The sequence below is a fragment of the Portunus trituberculatus genome, chromosome 9, assembly GCF_017591435.1.
Source record: "Portunus trituberculatus isolate SZX2019 chromosome 9, ASM1759143v1, whole genome shotgun sequence".
Taxonomy (NCBI): Eukaryota; Metazoa; Arthropoda; class Malacostraca; order Decapoda; family Portunidae; genus Portunus; species Portunus trituberculatus.
In genome coordinates, this window is record NC_059263.1 from 10,364,839 (window position 1) to 10,387,949 (window position 23,111).

Here is a 23,111-nt window from a genome sequence, read left to right on the forward strand (position 1 = left end):
GTTTAACAAACACCAAACTCGCTTTAACGAAGTTTTATCCAGGTAATTTTTTCTAAGTTTGAAAGCCCCGCCGTATCACGCAAGCCGACAGACTTTTGAATACACCAGCGCCTCTCATGGACAACACGTGCACCACTCACTCCCCTGTTCAAAACAATAGCAGCGTCAGCACCAGCTCGTCTTCCCTCGCTCAACTTACCACCAAAATGCCCTGCAATGTCGCCTAGCGTTGCTAAGAAGACCAGGAAGTCTCTTACTCTTGAAGTGAAGCTGGATATTATTCACAGACACGAGAGAGGCGAGAAAACTAATAGCATTGCTGGCCACCATCTTGACTCCATCTACTGTCTCTACTATTTTCAAGTCAGCAGACTCTATAAAGAAGGCTGGTGAGACCGTATCTTCCTTGCAAGCTAAAAGAACCACCTGAACTCGTGACTCTACAATGGATAAAATGTGGTACATAAGTTTTGTATGTGATACAATGATGTGCCGTTTGTTTACATTCCACAGGTTGCTGGTTAATGTCTTTCCCGTTTCACTCTCCCTCCCTTCATAAATTTAAGATCATCAACATTATAAAATTACGTACATACATACATTAGTGTACATTATAATGACTTAAATTTAACTGCCTAAATGTTTAACTTCATAATTTTTACTTTCATTAAACCTTTCACTGTACTATGATGCACTCTCACTTTGTTTACTCAATGGAAGTTCAAGTCAGGGGTTAAACTTGGTATAATCGGTTCGCTTAATGAAGTTTCGCTTAACGAAGGGTTTTTTAGGAACGTAACCCCTTCGTTAAGCCGGGGTAGCCTGTATATTGTTGTACTTCAATAATAAAATGGTCAACTATAATACTTGGAAAAATTAAGTATTTGTGCCAACATATGCTTGCAATTTGATTGTATAGTGTGTGGAATAATTTACAGTACTTCTTTGACAACTGCAGCTGGTGAGATAAAACAGTGTGTCGTGATGGAATCCCGCATTAAGCTTTGCTAGAGTGTGACAGCTTGGCACAAATTATTTGAGCTATTGTGGATCCAGACCATTAAATAGTACTGGTGGTGTTGGCTATGGACCTGTTAGCACTGTGCCACCCTGAGTGACCATGGCCAACAGGATGCTGCTGTGCCCTGTGGAGACATTGCTGCACCTGCTATGTAGGTCACTCAGTTGAACAAAAGATTTAATACAATGCTCTAGCTCCATCATCAAGGAAAATATGTAAAATATGCTGTCTTATCTAACTTTTTAATAATTAAGGGAAAATAAAGTGGTTGAAGAGTTGCTGGCTTAGGGTTTGTTGTTGAAATGATAAGGCACCAACACAGTGGCCCAGTCCATGTGTGATGCCAGCCTTGCTGTGTCATCGGTATCAGCAGCTAAAGTGGACGGTATGCTGGCTGTCCTGTGTGATATTGCTTGTACCTGTGTACATCTATAACAAAGGGGTAGTGCTGTCATTGCAGAATGTCTTAAACACTCCACTCTTTTCCATCAATGAGTAAAACTTGTAAGCATATGATGACCTTGAATAATGTTGGTGTTTGAGGTGTTTAGTGTTTGGTGACAAGCATGACTGTGTTGGCAGGAAATCTGAACCGCGTGTTGGACAAGAGTATGACGCTGGTGGTGGGGGACAGCAGCCTGCCCCAAGACGAAGAGCAGCGGGCCAGACAGCTGGGCCTGCCTGTAGTGTCCACTGAGTGGGTGATCCAGTCCCTCATTCAGGGCACGCAGCTTTCCCATGAGTCCTTCCTGCGGCCACTGGGGAGGCCGTCGGGCTCCAGCGCCAGAGGGGAAAACTGAACTCTGGATTTACAAAGTGGAGAGTATGTTAATAGGAACCAGTTTTTGGCTAGATTGCCATAGAAGAGTTTTTTGACACATTTCCCTGTCTGTGGAGATGAGAAGTTTTATGTGTGTAGATGAAGATACAACAGTAAGGAATTTTCCTCCTCACTTCCACCTGGATTGTAACTGTTGCACCACAATTGAGCCTCAGTGTAGTGTTCTGTATAAAGCTTGTTGTCACAGTAGATTTTGGTAGGCAGCAAGTAGGAGGTGAATCATATCATTTCAATTCCATCATTAATTATATACATTCATATAATGTCATACTTATTTTAGATTTCAAACCTCCATCATCTCTCCTCTGAAGGAACCATTAGGAAAGATGGATTAACAGACAAGGTTTTAAAATTTCTGTATTGATATTTTTATTACTTCTGAAATTGATATGCACATACTTGTGACCTAGTACAATTTAGGGTTTGGCAGTGTGTGCCTCCCTAGCAGGTTGACCAAACTTGACCTGAGCCAGAGGTGCAGCACTGGCTGAGAGGCCTCACAAGGCGAGTGTTAGCCCACACTGGCTCCCTGGCTCCTTGGCTCGCTGGCTCGCTGCCAGCCAGAGCCCCATGAGTCCACAAACATGTTAATGTCCTGCTCACAAGGAGAGGGTATTTCTCTTGGCAAGAAATTTTTACAAATCAGCATACAAGTCCATCTATTCTTTTTGTAAGTGCTGTCGGCTGTGTGTGCATGTGTTTGTGTGTGTGTACATAGGAATATGCAGATATGAGTTTAGCATAGTGATAATTACATTTTTTATGACTGCAGAATGAATCTTGTTAGCGTGTGCTGAAAACAAACCTTAAAGACTGAAGCACAAAGCTACATGGGGTGAGGTGGTGGTCTCACTCTGCCAGAGAAGCTGTCAGGACATTGTAAAAGGTTGGCGTGTATGGTAGCTGTTGGTTAAATCGCACTTTATTTTGTAAGTTTTTATAATTGCATCAAATGTGCCATAAGTTTGGGAACAGAGGAACTGAGGCACACAAGTGAAAAATACTCAAGATGCAATCCAAAAATCCCTGTCTGTTTGTTTGAAGGATTTGGGCAACCAGAGGCAGTTAACTGGCATAGTCAAGTTACATAGAGGTTGATGCACAACTTACTCAATTTAGTAATCCAGTGATAGAGGCAGCAGTCCACCATGAGCAGTGGTCTCCTCACACCTGTGCCCCATCAATCAATCAGTCAGCTGTGTTGTGTTAAGAAAGTTCCATTGGATAACCCATTACATAGATAAAAATAATTTATTCAGAAACATTGTGAAGGACAGTACTTTGAAAAAATATGATTAAGAATAATAATAAACACTTTACATTATTGTTGGAAATAAAGAGGAAATGTATGAAGACTCATCTGAAGTAAAGGAAATAGGCAAGAGGAGAAACCAGTTCAAAGGCTGTCTCCTGGCCTGGAGCAGAACTTCGGAAGTCCTTCAAGCATACAGTTTGGGAACCTTGCATTGCATCTCCTAGACCAAGACGTTGGACATTGGAGTACTGCAGCAATAAAATCAGCACCTGTTTGTTTTGTTGTTGTTTGGACTTGACAGGGATAAATGTGACATCTATGTATATTACCTAAGTTTACCTTCACCAGATGTTACCAAGGATCTCTTTTTCATTCACCAACAAGGAAAGACAAATATGTGGTCAGGGCTTGTACCTCCCCACCTGCTTTGTGTGTGGAGCCACTGGTGGCTTCCCTGCCTAGTACAGTCATGGTCACTAGTCAAGCAACATAATAGACACCACCCAACTTGAGTTAGTTTGCAGATGGTCATTTATAAATCATTATGTTCATAAGTCCTTAATTGTACAAATATAATATGTACTCACTATTTACTCTATTGGAAACATGTGCTAATTTCCTATTTTTTCCTGCCATCACTTATTTTATTTTATTATTTTTTTATTTTTTTTTTATTTATTATTATTTTTTTTTTTAGATGGCCATTGAGATGGCTTGACAGTTCTTAGCAGTGTTGCCACTGTTGCCAGCCTTATGCTTGTCACCAGTCATGACTGATAATCAAAAAGTGAAAAAGTATTAATAATGCAAAAAAATCTTTGGGCATAATTAAACAGGTCTTAGCAGATAGGGAGTTGAGTGTAAACAACATGGTGGCTCTCTCTTTTGGTCTGCTGCAGCCCAGTGTGGGTAGCAGCAAAAGGTGGCGCTAGGTGGGAGACATGGTGAATTCAAATCTGTAGTGTAGTGTCAAATATTGTGGACCTGTAGGGATTCTTGTTTGTTGGGGAGTGTCTGTACTTCCACTGCTCAGCTTGTTCATACATTCTGAATTGATGTGATCTTATGAAGCCTGTTAACTTTACGGATTGCAGGGAGATCAAGGGACTTCAGGGAGAAAACAGCATTATGAGTCAGGGACAGGCTACTTAACTTTTGACCATGACTGTGCCTGCAGGTGTGTGTGTGTGTGTGTGTGTGTGTGTGTGTGTGTGTGTGTGTGTGTGTGTGTGTGTGTGTGTGTGTGTGTGTGTGTGTGTGTGTGTGTGTCTCATAGGCTATCTTGACAAGGCAACATCAGCACCACACACGTATATTTCCTCATCTTATATACTTTTTGTCTCATCATTTCAGTGCTAATTCATTCTTTCTGATCATCATTCCCTCCCTAGAATCATCACTTTATGAAACTTTTAGTTATTCCTACATTCCAACTCAATTTGTTAATGTTCACTTACCTTCATTTAAATATTCACTTATAGAATTTCTATTGATTTGTGTTTTCGTTTGTGTATTTTTGTATTGTACATATATTGATTTATTATTGTGCAAAATTTGCACCATAATATTTTGTAAGTATCTCAAATTCTTATAAGTTTGTACATAGTTTCTTTTTTTTATTTTTTTTTTTTTCAGGCAATAAAGTGTTTTGTTTTTATCAGTGGTCTCCCAGTATATTTGTTGTGTACAGGTTGGTTTGTTTACAGGATGGATTGATAAGTCCTTGATAAGTCATAAGATTGGCTTATAGCTGCACCAATTTTTGTGGTGCCTTTATTTTAGAATCTAGCACCAGCATAATGCTCTTACTCTGCCCATCCTCTTGTGACTTTGTCTCCCTGCCACACATTCCCCACTTTTCTCCCAACATACTTGCTTTGCTGCCTTTCCTCAGCTTCCCTTCTCTCTTTTGAACTTGATGTCATTCCTTCACTTTTTTTTTTTTTTTTTTTTTTTTTTTTTAAACTCTCCTCCACATAATATCCTAGTTTTTCCTTAACTTTTCTCTTTCCCACATCCCTTTCCTCTCATGCTCTCATCTCTCTTTTCTTTCCAGCAGTGCCAAGTGTCTGGCACACACTCATCCTCCCTCCAGTCAGTCATTCAGTCAATCCTCATCCTCATGACAGGAACACCTTCAACACAAGCACATAACACATTACTTCCGAATTATAACTAAATAGTGATATGGCTTCCCATACTTTTTAGTAATGATGTTACTCTGTGAAGGTTTGTCCAGCATGGGCAGGGTGTAGAGCAGGAGGGCCTCAGACTGATGTGTTCTCTGACAGTTGGCTGTGACTTGTGACATTATGCCACATGGTTGTCTGATCTTGCTGTGTCTCCCATACTCATCCTAGAGCTGCTGCTGGCTGTGTCCTCCAGGTGATGGATAAATCTTCATTGTGTACTAGTGTCTTGTGTAATTTGAACCTCCTGGTCTTCCTTCTTAAAGTGTAAATGAAAAAAATTATACCTAGGCAATATCTTGAGCATTGCATGAAATGTGATGATTTATTATTATAATTGTTGCTGTTATTATTATTATTATGTTGTTATTGTGATTATTATTGCAAGGCTAGAGCATGAAAAATTACTTTATCAAATACTCTTTCTGACCTGATACTTAATGTTTCCAGTCAGAAGATAATTTGGTTAGGTCTTTTTTCAGAGTGCTCATTAAGGGTGTGTGTGTGTGTTTGCGTACGTGTGTGTGTGTGTGTGTTTGCGTTTGCGTACGCGTGTGTGCACGCGTGCCTGCGTGTGTGTGCTTACATGTATACATACACATGTGTATGTTTGTTGTTTGGATGTCTGTGTTTGGACACCAGGAAGTGGTAAAGAGGCAGTATCCAAAGATAGGTAAGAGGGTTAGACTGCATGAACTAAAGGTGAATGTATAGACAAAGAAAGGTATTATTTCTTTTGTTCATATTATTATTATTCTAGGTTGAATTAGCAAATTCCTAATTTTTGGTTTATAAGGATCATTGTGCCACTAATGTCTGTGATCTTGGATACTTGCAGCTTTAACATTTATTATAGCCATTATATGGTTTGAATATTAATCATGTCTTAGGAAACTTTTTTTATTGCTAATGTTCTATGTAGAATGTATTGAGAAAATGTGTTGGTGTGGATATATGTCAGTTTATGTGACATACATGAGGGAGAGAGAAAGAGAGGGTGTGTGTAGCTATGATATATATTAAGTTGGGTTCTACTTAATTCAGCTTACTCCTGATATTAATGCTGAAGATGTCACTGCAGATCTGTCTTTTTTTGTGTCAGGCACTGAGAGGCAAACGTATGCCATGACTTACCTGTGTGGGGTCGTGTTTGTCAGTATTCATAATCTGCAGTCTCATTCAGTGCTGGTGTTCAAGAGTGCAGTTGTTTTGCTCTGATTCTCATTGGGATGAATTCCGTTCAAGGAGCCAGTGAGCTTGCAAGACTCAAGATTCACTCAATGCTTCGTGCAGTGACTTGGTTCTCATGTAAATTGTGATGGTTGTAAATCATTGCATTTGTATTTTTAACCATATTGGTGAGAGAAAAATTGTCACTGTTCTTTTAATTTCTGATTTTATATGTTAAGAGATTTGTTTTATTTATATTTCAAGAGAAGGTTATCTTGTAAAATAACTGCCGTGTTCTAATAGGATACACTCTTAGAACATGGACACATTTTTCTGCTCAAATTCATCTTGAAGTGAACCTGTAGAAATTCTATCTCTTTATCCTCAATTAGTGACTGCAGTGTTGTGTAGAAAGATCCACATAATGTTTGACAAAGTGTAAATTTTGTTCCTTCTTGATGTGTTAGGTACAGTCATGGTCAGAAGTCCAGGAACAGCACACCTTCACAGTGTTTGGTGCTTTCCTTCACTCTAACTCCACTCATGCATAAAGAGTGTCGATGATCAGAGTAAGCAAGGAAGTTGTAACCATACGAGAAGAATGAGGACTAAGGTTATATGTTAGAAGACAGTAGAAATGAGTGGAGAAATACATTTGATTTTTGGCTGTGAGTGTACACTAATACTGGTTGAACTACCTATTATGGAGTGACTGAAGGGTGCACAGATGCTAGCTATGACCAGTGAGCTTTGTGAGTGACAGTGTGAGATGGCTTGTTGAAAGAAATTACTTGAGTGGTTGTCACTGGTTATCTTTATTTGCATTACACTGGTCTGCAATGTTTTCAAGGTCTAACATATAATACATGATTTTAGACCAGTTTTTTTACACTGAATCCAATTATCATGCTCATTTTACTAAATCAGATCAGGTTAATGAAATATTAGCACATTAAAAATATCCTAAATTCCGATCTATTTCTAGGTGAATAAAAGGCAATATTGAAAATATTAGACCGATTTATTCACAGAAGGCTTACAAAATATTTTGAATAGATATCAAGAAGAGTATAATGAACTAAGGGAGCTACTCATGGATGAATGGTCTCTTCAGGGGCTTCCGTTGTGCTGATCAGACTGCGCATCTCTCTTTCGGCACCAGCAGTAGTCGGCCAGAAAGTTGACATCCAATCGGCCTTGATAACGTTCCTCCATAACTCTGATATATTGGTGAAAGCACTCGCCCTGTTCTTCACTGACCCACAATTTTCTGGAAACTAGTCCAGATGAGACCGGAGGAAGTGCATTTTCACTGACGTGCGCACCAAGTTAACGGAAATTCTCCATTAACTCATCAACCACCTTCTGATACTGGGAACTTCTGTGGTTGCCAAGGAAGTTTGCAATGACTGGCTAAAGGGACAACCAGGCTGATAGTTCAGCAGGATTCAGTGCATCATCAAAACTAGTATCCTTGATGAGTTTCCTTATTTGAGGACCATCAAATATTCCTGCCTTAATTTTCTCCATGCTTTTTCGTTGAAATTTCTGATGTAAGAAAGCAAATCCTCCACCTTCCCTGTCCAATGCCTTTACAAAGTTGTTCATTAGACTGAGTTTGATGTGGAGGGGTGGAAGCAATATCTTGCTCAGTTCAACCAAAGGGTGGGACAAAATGTTGTGTGACCCAGGTTTTAATCCTTGTCTTGATGGCCACTCTTGTCTGACATAATGCTGGTCATCAACAAGGCTATCCCATAAGCACAGAAAGCATGGATACTTTGTGTAACCACCTCGAAGTCCTAGGATGAGTCCAACAACTTTAGGATCTCCACAGATCAACCATTTATGTTTCTGGTAGTTCAGAGCAGACAACAGACGTTCCATACTTTTGTGGGATTCTTTCATTTCAACTGAGTGCCCAACAGGGATCGATGAAAACTTGTTTGCGATATTCAGAAGAACTGCTTTGAGACTTCTGTTAGATGAATCAATGAAAAGTCTCCATTCCATAGGATCATACTTCAGACCAAGTAATTCAATCAGGTCAGCAATATTGCTACAGTAAACCAGTGAAGATGTTTCATCAAACATGAAAAAATTTCTAAATTCTCTCTCGGTCCTGACATCAATAGAATGTTGTTCCTGGCGCCAGTAGACGTTTCTCTCGAAAACGAGAACCCAGTATCTGGGCAGACTCCTTCGAAAGGTTCAGGTCTCATGTCAGGTCATTGAGTTCGGCTTGGGTCAAACGCACCGGTTGGTCGTCGTCTTCCGGCCTGTATTAATCACACTTGGCTGTATCAATCGTGTCACTAGATTTGGAATCAGAACTAGATTCCATGGTGACATTTAGCTCAGAAACAGGAAGATCAGGGACATGGGGGACTGGTTTTATGGCAGAAGGAACATCAGGGTATTGAACATGGTGCTTGTTCTTGCAATTGATGCCTTTTAGATTTGTCATGCAAAAGTAGTAGTCGGTAACATGATCTTTCCCTTCCCTCCTCACCATTGGGACACCAAATGGTATACTCTTCCTTTTCTTCTTCCTCCAATCCTGTAAGTTCTCTACACATGTTTTGCAATAGATATTTTGACTCCAAAGTAAGCGTGATGTGCCTTCTTCACAAAATCAATGATTTTTGCTTGACGGTCTGGCAGAATAACATGTCCGCAGATGTAACAAAACCTATTAGGATGTTTTTTACACTTCCAATCCATTTTTATAGACCTAAAAAGCAGAAATGAAAATATTTATTAAAGGTTACCTACTACCTGGTTTTGCAAAAACAAAGCCCATAAATGCTTGGATTGCAATATTTTAGAAAAATATGCTGGAAAAGAAGTTGACTGTATCTTAGAAACCGGACATGACCCGGGAAAATAAACTGTATTTTTTAATTCAGCATGTAAAAATGGTCACAAATCAGTTGGAAAACCATTGACCTTTTCAAAAAAGTTTTGAAATGCAGACCAGTGTTATATATGAAAGGAATTGTTTCTTTTGTATTGAATTAGTGGCATGATCAGTAATCTGCTTCTAGTTTTTCTTTTTTTATCAAAAGGATTATTTTCTAAAACTTCACATTAGAAAGCCAAACTGTGAAATGGGCAAACTTGTGTAATCTGCCCTATATGTTTCCTTATCTCTGGTTGCCAGTGTATTGTGTTTATCCAATCAAAATCCAATCAGGTTAAAGATACCACTAGCCAACAATTGACAGGTTGTATGATTGATATTTGGCAGATGACAGGCACCAGTCCCCTAAGGAATAATGTTGTAATTACAGTACATATCAGCTGCTATTAGAGTTTGTGAGGACAGAAGCGCTTGTGTTGATGACGAGTTTGACAGGCAATGCCCTGCCTCACCCCTGGACTCATCACACACAGCAGGCAGCATGCAGTCAGGCATTGAATTTCCTTCATTTTTAGAGCTGTGCAGTCACATAAAAAAAATAAGAAATAAATAAGAAAAAAAATGTAGGTTAAGGTTTTATCACCAATGTATGAGGATATGAGAAAAATGTGTGTGTGCGTGAGTGTGTGTGCAACGTCATATGCAAGTTATTTTTTACCCGTTTTGTCAAATCTTTCAGAAAAAAAAGTGCAAACACCCAAAGAAAATTAATGTAGTGCCCTTTTAAAACTTGTACATTATCACCACCACCACCACCACCACCCCACTGTGAGGACATCCACCTCTTAACATTAAGCTCTGTACAACCCTTCACACCAGGAATACATTCATAGTCTGTGCCATAAATGTCAAAGAGCGCCCGCTGGTATGATTTATTGTCCTTGTTCATGTGGTAGCAGGAGAGTCAAGGCTGAGTGACAACCACTTGGGTCTTTGTGATAGTCTTGCCCTGCTCAGTATGTAAGGTGTTGGATTAGTGCTATTATGTGTCCTGAAAGGGCTTTAATTCCTAGCAAGAGGTTCTCACTGCTCATTTTATCCATCAGCCTTCAGGCCAGCTTCTCATATGCTCCAAGGTAGGGGATGTAACAAAAAGTGGTTAGTGTTTATTCAATAGCAGTATGGAGCTCAAGAAAGATCAGTCACCTGAAAGGAAAGGGCATAGGAAACCACTGAGAAAAATTTCAGTAAACTGAAACCTCAGAACCAGAAATGATCTGTAGAATCATAAAAGAAAAGAATTTTAATTACTTCCACTACAGTGCATTGAAAATAGTGGAAGTAAGACAGTAGAATGTGACCTGCATTCCATTGATGATGGATGTGTACATACCTAAGAACTATTAAGGAAGACAATGGTATTAAAAAAAAAAAAATGCCCATAAACAATGAACCGGAGAAAAAAAACTGGCTCTGGAAATAACTAAAGCAAATGAGGAGAGGACATCTGAATACTGATGATAGTACAATGCAAAAAATGTGGGAAAATGGTGAATTAAGTAAGATTAGAAATTAAAATGTTGCCTAGTATGAAGAGAGACTGAAAACTGAAAACTAAAGTTGCCAATACTTGCATGTAAAAAAGCAAGAGGAGCTATTACTGAAACACGAAGATGTTAAGCAGAAGGTACAACAGAGACTGCTGTGACGGCATGATTATTATGAGAAGTGATGGCTTTGGTACGAAGGGATGCTCAAAGAAAATCTTTAAACCAATTAACCCCTTCTGTACCATGATGCACTACCATATTTATTCTGGCTACTATTTGATGATTTTATACAGCCTCAGGAACTTTTGTAGGGATTAAAATAGTGAAGACGGCCATTAATCTTCTGACCTCCATAGACCCTTCCTAATGTCAATAAAATGGCCTAATTGTACACAAATGTCAAGGTAAAAATGTATCCCAGCACTAAAGGTGTTAAGGTCAAGACTGAATCTGAAGAAGTACTCTTTTCTGTGCATGCAGAATGGTGAACAATGGCATCACCTTGAGAGAAAACTGGATGAATTTCAGAAAGAGCAAGTCCTAAAATGTAACTATGTATAAGGCAAAACTGTCCACCAATTGTTGCTAACATAAAGCAAAGCAGCACACCTAGCTATATCTTGTTAAGTCTCTTCCTCTTGGGGATGTCCATGCAATATTTAGAACAAATTTTCTAGACATAAATATTTTTGCGAGTTAAATTTCTATTTTATTTATTTATTTATTTTATTTTATTTATTTTTTCTTTTTTATTTATTTTTTTTTACGGTAAGGCCTATAGCGCCTGTAGGCACACTTTAAGAGTGTATGGGAAGCACTGTTCAGCTTCCGCCTAATATGGTACCCATATTAGGGCCCATATCACCGCCCAAGCTCATCTTGAGTGTAACCACCTAAAACCTGGGTATCATAGTGATATGTAGGTAACTTTAAACCACTCGACAAATGGCAAAGTGTTTTAAGGCTGTACGTGGTGGGATTCGAACCTACGCGTGGACGTCTGCCTGATCCCACGCTCACCACCTTATCCACAAACCCACCGCCTCCCTGGTGGTAAGTTAGTAGAATACGCAAGAGTACAAAGATGATAAAATATTTACATATCATGGGACTTGCTGATCTTTATGGCCTCTTGTTACCTAAGATTATGTCTTTCTTTGTTATGGTGAGAGATTCCATCTCCATTAATGGCCTCCTATGACTAAAGATTTAATGCCATATCTGATCAATCTTTCACTTTTTCTCAGAAGTACTCAGAGACAGTCATAATGAATGATTGAATGTGGAAGAGATGATTATGTCTTCACAAATGTATGAAAAAAAATATATATAATCTAGCAGTATATTACCTTGTCATATTATCAATCATTCAATCAATTAATCGATTATGTTAACTTGTTCGGGTAAGCTTGCCAATTAAAACACTACAGCTCTCTCCAGTTCAAGAAAGGAGAGCAAGTCCAAAAACTAAGGGGGCCTGTGGCTCTGCTGCTGAAGGCACTGCACTCCTGTGACCAGGTGGCAGGTGTTCAACTCTACAAAGACTGTGGGTTTGAGCAAGGATTCTCTTACATGTTCCTTGGACCAAAGATAAAGCAGTGCTTCTAAGGGGTGCCCGAAGGAGTAATATATATATATATATATATATATATATATATATATATATATATATATATATATATATATATATATATATATATATATATATATATATATATATATATATATATATATATATATATATATATATATATATATATATATATATATATATATATATATATATATATATATATATATATATATATATATATATATATATATATATATATATATATATATATATATATATATATATATATATATATATATATATATATATATATATATATATATATATATATATATATATATATATATATATATATATATATATATATATATATATATATATATATATATATATATATATATATATATATATATATATATATATATATATATATATATATATATATATTATATATGTGTGTGTGTGTATATATATATATATATATATATATATATATATATATATATATATATATATATATATATATATATATAGATAGATAGATAGATAGATAGATAGATAGATAGATAGATATCCTGTCCATTTTAGTGACAAAATGACATGAAAAATTACCTGAACTAAAGAAATGGTGAAAAGTATATATAAAGAATGAATGGAAAAATAAAGGTCAATCATATAAAACCCAGCAGACGGTAACACACAAGAGGAGGAAGAGGAGCAGCAGCTGAGTGCAGTGCAGAGCACAGCAGACTGCAGAGCCCCGCCATCTTGCCCGCTAAGATGTTGTCCCGTCTGGCTGCTCGAACTGGTAAGCCATTTTCAGGCAGCATAATTTTCCTTTTCTCGTCTAACACGTCAATGAATCAAACTCCAAGTACCACTAACCACCCTGAGGCCCTGACGCGCACCCAGGGCTGAGAAGTGAGCGGGGACGAGGCAGTGGTTCTCTCCGGTGACTTTTCCCTGACCGGCTGACTGACTCTGGGAATTTTGTGGAGGAATTGCTGGGTTATGTTAGTCCTGCAGCACCCTGGATGTCACTGGAACAGGGCTGGCGTGGGTACAGAGGCGTTGGCTGCGGCGTGCACGATTGTAATGGAGAAATAAAGAATTTGTGGCAGATATGAGACAAGTAATATATTTTGCAGATGATAACATTCATTCAGCTCTGCCCACCCGGAGATAGACGGATAGGTGTATTGACCACAGTTTAACAATACTTTACAATCAGATCATACAGTCCATTTTAATACAAACATTGAATATGATAAAATGTGTAAATATGAAAAAAATATATATGTAAATAAACTGTAGTCCACAGCCCATAGAGACCACTGCACGACTGTTTGCTGCCGGAGTGCCGTGTGTATTGTGTTCATGTGTTGGTGCTGCCACGCTGTTGATGTTGATTAGTGTCTTTGTACTGAATTATTTTAACTCTTTCATTGTCAGGGATTTTCTTCTTATCCTCATATCCACCTTTTAAAAGACCCATTTTTTGTACTACAGTCTAAAAAATATATACTCCTAGCTCAGTAAAGGTGGGATTAACCTCTCTCTTTTCCTCCATAAGCCAGCCCAACAATCTTACTGCAGTGATGTACTGTTAACAAAACGACATGGCTGGGAAAGGGTTAAGTGCATTGACTTACATTGACGCTCAGTGTACACGACAAACTATACCGGTATTTGGCAAGGTGTCCAGGTGCAGGCCCTCACACTCCTCAGGGCCTCCACACCATTCTAAGCCTCACCTCAGTGTTGTCTTGACTCGCACAATGTCATTCATCAATTGACTATTTAAATTTGCTGTTTGATTTTTTACTCTATGGTTTTGAAATATTTATAGAGGAACTATAATTCTCATGCATCATCTTTTAAGTTTATGGGTTGGGCAGTTATTATGTTCTTTTTTCAATTGATGGACCATTGATGTTGTTTCAGGCCAAGATCTATTGTTTTTAAAGTCATTTTTGTCAAACCTTTTATATTCAAATTTAGGTCAATAGAATATATATATCAACACACTACAGGAGTTTTGTGTCTTGTTACGGTTCTTTCGCAGATGTATCACAAGTCAGGCCCTGTGTTGGTCACAGTACTTCCTGCTCACTGAGTTGAAGCACAGAGGTCTGTACTCATACAGCACCAGGCCATGGCTGCTGCTTGCTGGAATCCACTCAGAGAATTAGTGGTTTCATTTTTCAAGAGCACAATTTACAATTTCCAGAGTTCGGATGTCTATGAGTGTGAACATTTTGAACTCAAATACCACCTTGCACACATTGATATTAATATTGAAGTAAGAATTACTTTCAACTTTACATATAAATATATATATATATATATATATATATATATATATATATATATATATATATATATATATATATATATATATATATATATATATATATATATATATATATATATATATATATATATATATAGTCCACTGAGGTGCCAGTCTTCCCCCTGTCAAAAAGAGAGAGAGAGAGAGAGGAATTATCTAGAGTTGGAGGGTAAGTGGTAAGTGCCTTGCAATGAAGGGCATCTAGTGTCTTCAGATCTGAAACACTGACAAACCTTCCACTATGAGTGGAACTGCTGTGCAGACAAAACATTGTGTGGCTCCTGATAGCTTCCTGGGGCCAGACTGTCTCCATACCCTCAGCTTGCTTCAGGCTGGGAGGAGAGTTGTTTCATCAGTGTCAGTCTGGAATTCATACCAGATGAAGTCGTTACTCTTGATTTAGTTGGTTCACTACAGTTTGCTCTGCACTGTCTTGCACCAGTCTGTAGGTACTGTACAATAGGCTCTCACTTCCATTTTAAACTTGTAATTGAAGTGTTAATACAAATTATCTGATATCTTTATCTACATTGCTACCTGTTCAATTAACAAACATTTATGTATCTTGTTCATACTTTATACCCTTACAAACATTACACAGTTCTGTCAGTACTTAGTCACTGAGTTGCACTACAATATTGTAGAATAACTGACCGACAGATGTGGTTTGACCTTATGGGTTAAGCTTGCATGTATGTTCAGTTGTTTTACAGAGTGTGGCCAGTGATGTGAGTTTATTGGGAGTGTATCAATCGTTCTGAATAGTGCAGAGTGAAGATGTACTGATTTTGTGTAATGTTCTACAATTGGGTGTAAAAGGAAACAATTAAGGAGATTTCTTGCTTGTTTTATTGGATTTTGATCAGTCATAAGTGACAGAAATGGAAAATATTTACTTTCATACTTTTTTAATAGAGCACATTGAAATTCTTTTGTCTACAATATTAGGAGACTATTTAGTCAGTAATAGGTTAGGTTGGCTTGGCATAGACTGAAAAATGTTAGACTGTGTAAAGCTGTGGCTGTCAGCAATGTGGTTATCAAGAACATTGTGACAGAAGATATAATTGTATTAAATTTCTGTTTGTGTGCCACAGTACAGGAGGTGCGGCCCCTGGTGCTGGTCAGGCCCACCAGCACCTCAGCTGTGCAGAGAGCTGAGCAGAGGGATGAGGTCAACTTCCCACGCCCAGTGCGGCCCGTGGAGCCCGGCAAGGTGCGCCTTGGCTTCCTCCCTGAGGAGTGGTTCCAGTTCCTCTACCCCAAGACTGGTGTCACAGGTAACACACACTCTCTCTCTCTCTCTCTCTCTCTCTCTCTCTCTCTCTCTCTCTCTCTCTCTCTCTCTCTCTCTCTCTCTCTCTCTCTCTCTCTCTCTCTCTCTCTCTGAGTATACTTAATACTGTACACTCATATTTTAGTAACCACTGTTAGTATTATCCTGCCATGTCTAAAGAAATTCTTGCATCTGATATCTTTTTTACATCATCAGGGTATACAAAATCAGTTCAGACACATTATCTTATATCTGTCATTTCTGTTGTGCCCCAGAGGCCTTAATTTACTTCTTGTTGGTCAGAGTACCACATCACCCAAAATTTCTGATTACCCCAATATGTGAAAAAAAATATTAGAGGCATGTTTTAGTGAGCCATGGTGATGTCACAGAATTAAGCCCCTGGACCTAGGTCCACAAATTGTGTGTTTGGAGCCATGCAATGCTGTGAGGTAATGAAATATAAAAAAAAAGTCAGGTTTGGCATGAAAATCTCACAAGACATGTTGCACATCGCCAAGGTCACAGCAGCTGTTGGTGCCAACTGGCCTGCTGCCGTGCCAGACACACAAGTAAATCATGACATTCACAGATACTACTCTCAAATCCACACAGATCTTCTGGATGAGGCTTTTGCCTGTGACTCCAGTTCTAAGGCCACACAACTTTCTGAACTGTTGTCGTGGGTGGTGTTGGTGGATACAATTTGCACTTTATAATTGAATTTCTGGTCTTGGTTTTTCCATAATGTATCATTTCTTTTCAAATTTTATAACATTGCTGGCATTCATCTCCCGTTCCTGTTATTTATCATCCTAAAGTTGAAGTTACTTACTTGTTACTTGGGGTGTTTGTTCAAGGCTCCGCTCCACTGCGAGGCAGCGCTCAGCAGAGCCTCCCTCAAAAGCAACTAGCATCTATAATTGTCTTTGATTTCCATGCTGTTAAAATTGTAAACTTCCTTGAACAAATATGTCTTCAATTTCTTTTTGAAGATATCGATTCTGGCACAACCTTTGATATCACTCGGCAGTTTATTGTAAATCCTTGGTGCGCATCTTGCAAATGCTCGGCATCCCATGTCAAGGTTATATCTTGGCTCATGTAGTCTGTATGGGTCTGCATCGTGTCTCAGCTCTATCGTAGTGTCATGGAATGTTTCCAGTAAGTTCCTCTAGTACTCAGGTTTTCCAGACTGTAATGCCTGATGAGTCATAACACTAAGTTGTACTGCCTGATGTTCAGTCTGGAATGTTTCTTGAAGATCTTGGTGTTACTCCTGGTGTCAGCATCCCTCATCTAGAATATCACCCTTGGTGCAGTGGTCGTTATAGTTACCACTTAGGATCTCGAACGTTTCTATCATGTCTTCTTTTGATCTGTATGGCAATGTTTGAGTTGAGTTTTATTAGGCATTGTTCATAACTAAGGGACTTGAGTCTGGCACAAGTTTGGTAGCTCTTCTTTGTACATTCTCAAACATGTCTATGTGTTTAACCAGGTGAGGACACCATATCTGGTTAGCATATTCAAGGTGTGGTCTGGGATGACATTGGGTTATTGAGATAAAAGTGAAGAACTGTTATGTTATTGTAATTCAGTTTAGATCTCAAGAATAAGAAGTACTACAGTCTTTCAGTCTTCAATATACATAATCAGATGCCTCCTGGTGCTCTAAGGTGGTAGCTTTTCCATGTCTATAATATTCCTATGCTGTTTGCTATATATTACTTCATTATCATTAGAGTTGTTTTGTAATGAATGTGGGCTATTTGTAAAAACAATAAAACAAAAGTAGCTATGCTCCTAATTTTTCTAGTGTATAAATGTGATCAGTATTTGCTTGGAATTGTTTATATTGAAAATTCTTATTAATGTTTAAGTGCATCAGTCACTTAAAGGAGATAACCATTATCAAAGCACTGAATCTGAGTTTTACATCTGCCTTCTGTAGTGGAAAGGATTTTCAGGTTATTATTATTATTTTATCTGTTATTCCTTTACATACTTAGCAGTTTTCCTGTAATATTTAACAAATGCTTTTCCATTTGTTAATTTTGCTTATTGCAAGACAACTCATTAGATGCAGGGGGAGCAAGGTGTGAATGAAGAGATGGAAGTGTTGGGTGATGAGAATGTAAAACAGTGAACCCCAAAGTTTTCTTGAGTGAGTACCATTTTGAAGGCCCCCTACATTCCCTGTGTACCACCTGGTTCCAGAAAATTGTTTTTCAGCAAATATCAGTTTATTCACCAGTAGAACACACAAATGAACTAACAACAAGGATCACATCTCACTTTAATGTGAGGGATTTCTTCTCCACCAGCTGATTGATGTGAAATTATCTTGTGTAAGGCAATAATAATTTTATGAGAAATTAAATAATTTAACAAAATCACTTATGATCATGTATCACCTGGAAGGCCTTTGTGTACCATGGGTTGGGAACCACTGAGATAGAGGAAGGGAGAACTAAAGAAGTGCAAGAGAGAGAGAGAAAAAAAAAAAATAGTTACACCTTTGTGTCCCATAAATGTATTTAGCTGACCTTTCTACTCAAACAATATGAAATCACCAGTGATCCAGTGTGCGTGTAGCTGTCTCACTGCCTCTGCCCACAGGTCCCTACGTGCTGGGTCTGGGCCTCACCACCTTCCTGTGTTCCAAGGAGATCTATGTGATGGAACATGAGTACTACACCGGCATCTCCATCCTCCTCATGGTGGTCTATGCTGTCAAAAAGTTCGGACCTGTCATCGGCCAGACTCTGGATAAGAGGATTGAGGTGCATTTCTTGTGTGTTTTTGGTGCATTGTTAGCATATACTGTATTTGACGGGTCATAAGACACCCCCAGTTTCAGCAGACATTGGAGAAAGAAAAAAATAATGAGCAGATTTAATGTCTGAATATGAAATGAATTATTTCACCTGACATTTGAAGACTCTTACATGCATTTAGATCATTATTAGATCCCAATATTTTGCAGTTAAAAGCTTTAATATTTGCTAGTAGCCTACGTACCAATCCTGTCGTGAGATGTAAACATGTACCTGGCATATGGCGTCGGCAGTGACTGTGAGAGACTATAGGATTAATAATCATATTTTTTTTCCTTTTTTTATCATCACTCTGCACGTAATCCTAATGTAGCATTTCAGTACATTTTTAAAGCCAAAAGATGCGTGAAAGCAGATATACCAACCTTATTTTCTGAAACTTATTTTATTTGAAATATTCATTACATTTCCAAAAAAAGAAAAAAAAAAAAAAAATGGAATTATTTGTTCTCTATTCATCATGGAAAAGATAAGTGCAGTTTTAATTGTTTGAAAGTGTCTTACCTCAAGGAGTAACGGCATCACACTGTAAAAGAACGCAGTGAAGTTTGCCCGTGTTACCGGATTTGTCTCGTAACCATCTTCATTTGTTTTGGTACATGGAATGTGTAGTGCATGGTCACTTAGGCAAATTCTTCCTAACAGGTGTCTTTCTATGTGAATTACTGATAAGTATGACCAATTTTATATTGTTACCTTGCAAGAAAGTTGTTTTGTGGTGTAGTACCAATCATCACTTTGTTTACATGTCTGGGGTTTGATTTTAGTGCCTCTGTTGCTATAGACTTACCATCAACCACTGCCTCAGTGCTGAACCTTGGCCTCATAGGATGCAGATTCACTTCCTGTTTTTTTTTTTTTTTTTTTTTTTTTTGTGCATCTTATGAATCATCAAATACAGTATTTTCAAAGACATTTATGTCTGACCTTTATTTTAAGAGTAGCTGTAAAGTGTTCCTCTGACCTCCAACCCCTCATAATGACTCAAGAAACTGTCTGATATCAGGTTACATTGAGTAAGTCAGCAACAACCTTTTTCCATGTTTTCAGTGGTTACTTTACTCAAAACATCTTCAGTCTATTGTTTAGCATCAAATTAGCAATCACCATTCCTGTTTTCCACTGTGATCTTGACTTGGGCAGTTTAGCTCAGAAATTTGGCATTAGACAAAAGCACATCACAATCATCTGCAGTTTTCACAGGATTTAAAGACTTAATTTCATTGATCCTCCCTTCACTCCACCTAAGAAGTCATTTGGCACAGAGTAACCAGTGCCCCAAAACATGTGTAACCCTGATATCTTCTTCAGGATATTGAACAAAGCTGGCGGAACTACAGGGAAGGCAGCATCCAGCAAGTCCAGGATAATATTGAGAAGGAGAAGGAATCCCAACTCTCTGCCAAGGGCCAGGACATGCTCTTTGATGCCAAGCGGGAGAACGTGGCCCTCCAGCTGGAGGCCGCCTACCGAGAGAGGCTGGCCAAGGTGCACTCTGAGGTAAGGAGGGAGTGGTGGTGGTAGGCAGGAGAGGAAGGGGTTCTCAGTAGTGGAGGCAGTGGTGGTGGTAGGAGGCAAGGGAGGAAAGGGTTCTCAGCAATGGAGGGAGTGGTGCTGGTGGTGATGGTGGTAGTGGTAGTGGTAGATGATTAAATAGACTTAATAATTGTTGTAACCAGGGCCAGGGATTGAAAACACACACACACACACACACACACACAATGAAGTGGATAATGAGAAACTGATCCTGAGAGAAGAATATGACTTTAGAAGCACAAGATCGCATAGTAAGAAACTAAGGAAGGGAAGATGTCTGAGAGATGTTAAAAAATTTAGTTTCCCACAAAGATGTGTTGAGACTTGGAACAGTTTGAGTGAGGAAGTGGTGTCAGCAAAGAGTGTACATAGTTTTAAAGAAAAATTGGAAAAGATTTTAAAGAAATTTTAAAAAGGTAAATGGGAGGGGAAGGAAAACCCATTAAAACTTCAAAGGAAATAAAATTATTTTTGGAAAAACAAAAGGGGTTAGGAATATGGGTTCCCTTTTAGACCTAAAGGGAAGGGAAAGAAAGAGGTTTTGCCGTTGAAAGGGTTGGGCTTGGTTGGAAAACGGAAAATAAGGAAACTTAAATGGGAAAGGGAAGGGCTTGGAAAGGACTTGGCGAAAAATGAAAAAACAACCAAAATTGTTCTCAGATTCAATTTAAATGGGAAAAATAAGGACCCAAAAAAGAAAAATAAAAGGTTAAAAGGAAAAACGGAAGGGGTGGGAAGGGAACCCCCCAAAAAGTATTTCCAAACCTTTGTTTGGGTTTAAATTTCAAATGGGTCTTTTTTAAGGAATCCAAATTTAAAAAATAATAGGAAGAGATTCCATTAAAGAGGTTAAAGTAACCAAGGAAAAAAAAGTTGATGATGGAAATTTGGTGAGGAAAAGGAATTTGGGGAACCCAATTTGAAGGTCTTCAGGCGAAATTGAAAAATTGTAAAGGGAAGGGAATGAAGGAAATAAAACAATAAAAGCTCCAAAGAAAATTGGAAAGGATGGAGTGGAAAAAAGCGAAATGGCCCTAAAAACCGGAAAAGGAAGAATTTAAAATTCCAAAAGGAACTAACAGGAAATTATGGAAGAAATGGTGTGAAAAGAAAAAGAAGCAAAAGGATTAGTTTCGAAGAAAAAAATATTAAAATCAAATAGCCAAGGTTTAAGAAAAGGCGGTCATTTCAAATTTAAGAACATTAAAGAAAAGTTGAAAAATACAAAAAAAAGGGATGGGTTGAAAAGAAATTTATTTAAGAAATTCAAAAAAGGTTTTATTTTGGACTGAAAGAAAAATTTAAATATGGAAAGAAGGAAAAAGGGTGGTTAAAAGGAACAAACATTGAATGGAGGAAGAAAACTTAAAGGGAAGAGAAAAATAAGGGGACCATATTAAAAGGAAATGAAGCCAATTAAGAAATAAAACACAAGGCCACAGGGGAAATATTGGCAAACCAAAAACTTTTCCGTATATATAAATGAAAATGCCAGGAGGAAAGGAAAGCACAATAAACTGGTTTGGCGGAAGAAGGAAAAAAATAATTAAACAAAAAGAAGGATTTTTGGAAATTAAGGAAGACTTAAAAAGGATTGGAAAAGGAGAAAAAAAATGGAACAAGTTTAACAAAAATGATGGAAAAGGGAAAAAATGAAACAAACCAAGTGGGAATCTATAAATTGGGAATTAAGAGAACTAAAAAAGAAAAAGGAAAAGGACCTTGGGGAAAAGTTAAATGGAAGGAAAAAATTAGCCATAGATAAAAGGTATAATTTGGAAGGAAATTGGAGGAGGAATTTCATATATGGAAAGGAAAGGAGAAGTTAAAATAAGTGGATTTGGGGAAAAATCAGGAAATTGTTGGATCATAAAAAAAGGAAACAACATTGGAAAATTAGGCCACCAAAAACAAAAATGGTTCCAAGAATTTAAAGGGACATTGAAGAGACAAAAAGGATCTTACCAAAACCTTAAGGAAAGGAGAAAAGGATTTGATAAAGTTTTAAATTGGATTAACGGGAAAATTATGAAAGTGGTAATGGGGAAAGATCCTGGGAGAAGAATTTGAACCTTTAAGAAGAAAGATGGCCAAATAAAGGAAAACCAAAGGAAGGGAAACGATGGCCGGAAGAAGATGTTTTAAAAATTTAAGTTTAAAAGATGTGTTGGGAAAGATTGGAAAAGTTTGAAGGAAAGGAAGTGGTGTCAACAAAGGGACCAATTTTAAAGAAAAATTGGAATTAAGTTTTAAAATAAATGGGAGGGGGAAAACCATTAAACCCGGCCCGAAAATAAACTTAGGAAATAACAAAACCAAAACAAAAAACCAAAAAAAAAAGAAATCGAGTTCAAAAACCAAGCAAGAAATGGTAATGGGGAAGAAAAAATTGGGCCTTGTTTAAAATTGTAAGGTTGTTCTCAGATTCAAAATGGGTTAAGACGGCTGAAAGGTTAAAAGGGAAAGGAATTAAAAAAAAAAAAGAAATTATAAATTTCTGGGTTTTAATGGAACCTTTGAAAAAAGGGAAAAGAGGATTGTTAAGAAAAATTAAAGAAAACCAAGTTGAAAATAAAAATTGAAGAGGAAATTATGGGAAAAAGGAATGGGAAAATTGGGAAAAAAGTGAAAGAACCAAGTAATT

The 23,111-nt window shown here is 37.8% G+C and overlaps 2 protein-coding genes across 7 annotated transcripts in view; both read left to right on the forward strand.

Annotated features, from left to right (window-relative positions):
- Positions 1–10,257, forward strand: part of LOC123501375 (TP53-binding protein 1-like) — a 55,396-nt gene extending 45,139 nt beyond the window's left edge. For all 6 annotated transcript variants that reach the window (XM_045250182.1, XM_045250181.1, XM_045250178.1 and 3 more), the window contains one exon: positions 1,604–10,257. In XM_045250182.1, coding sequence (XP_045106117.1) covers positions 1,604–1,821 — 218 coding nt within the window. In that variant the 3' untranslated portion in view covers positions 1,822–10,257. The remainder of the gene's footprint in view (positions 1–1,603) is intronic.
- A 2,861-nt stretch (positions 10,258–13,118) lies between these two features.
- On the forward strand, positions 13,119–20,470 carry LOC123501376 (ATP synthase subunit b, mitochondrial-like). The gene is made up of 4 exons (XM_045250185.1): positions 13,119–13,270; positions 15,913–16,095; positions 18,714–18,877; positions 20,243–20,470. The coding sequence occupies exons 1-4, from the start codon at positions 13,243–13,245 to the stop codon at positions 20,453–20,455; spliced, it is 588 nt and encodes a 195-aa protein (XP_045106120.1). The 5' UTR covers positions 13,119–13,242; the 3' UTR covers positions 20,456–20,470.
- The last annotated feature ends 2,641 nt before the right edge of the window (positions 20,471–23,111 follow it).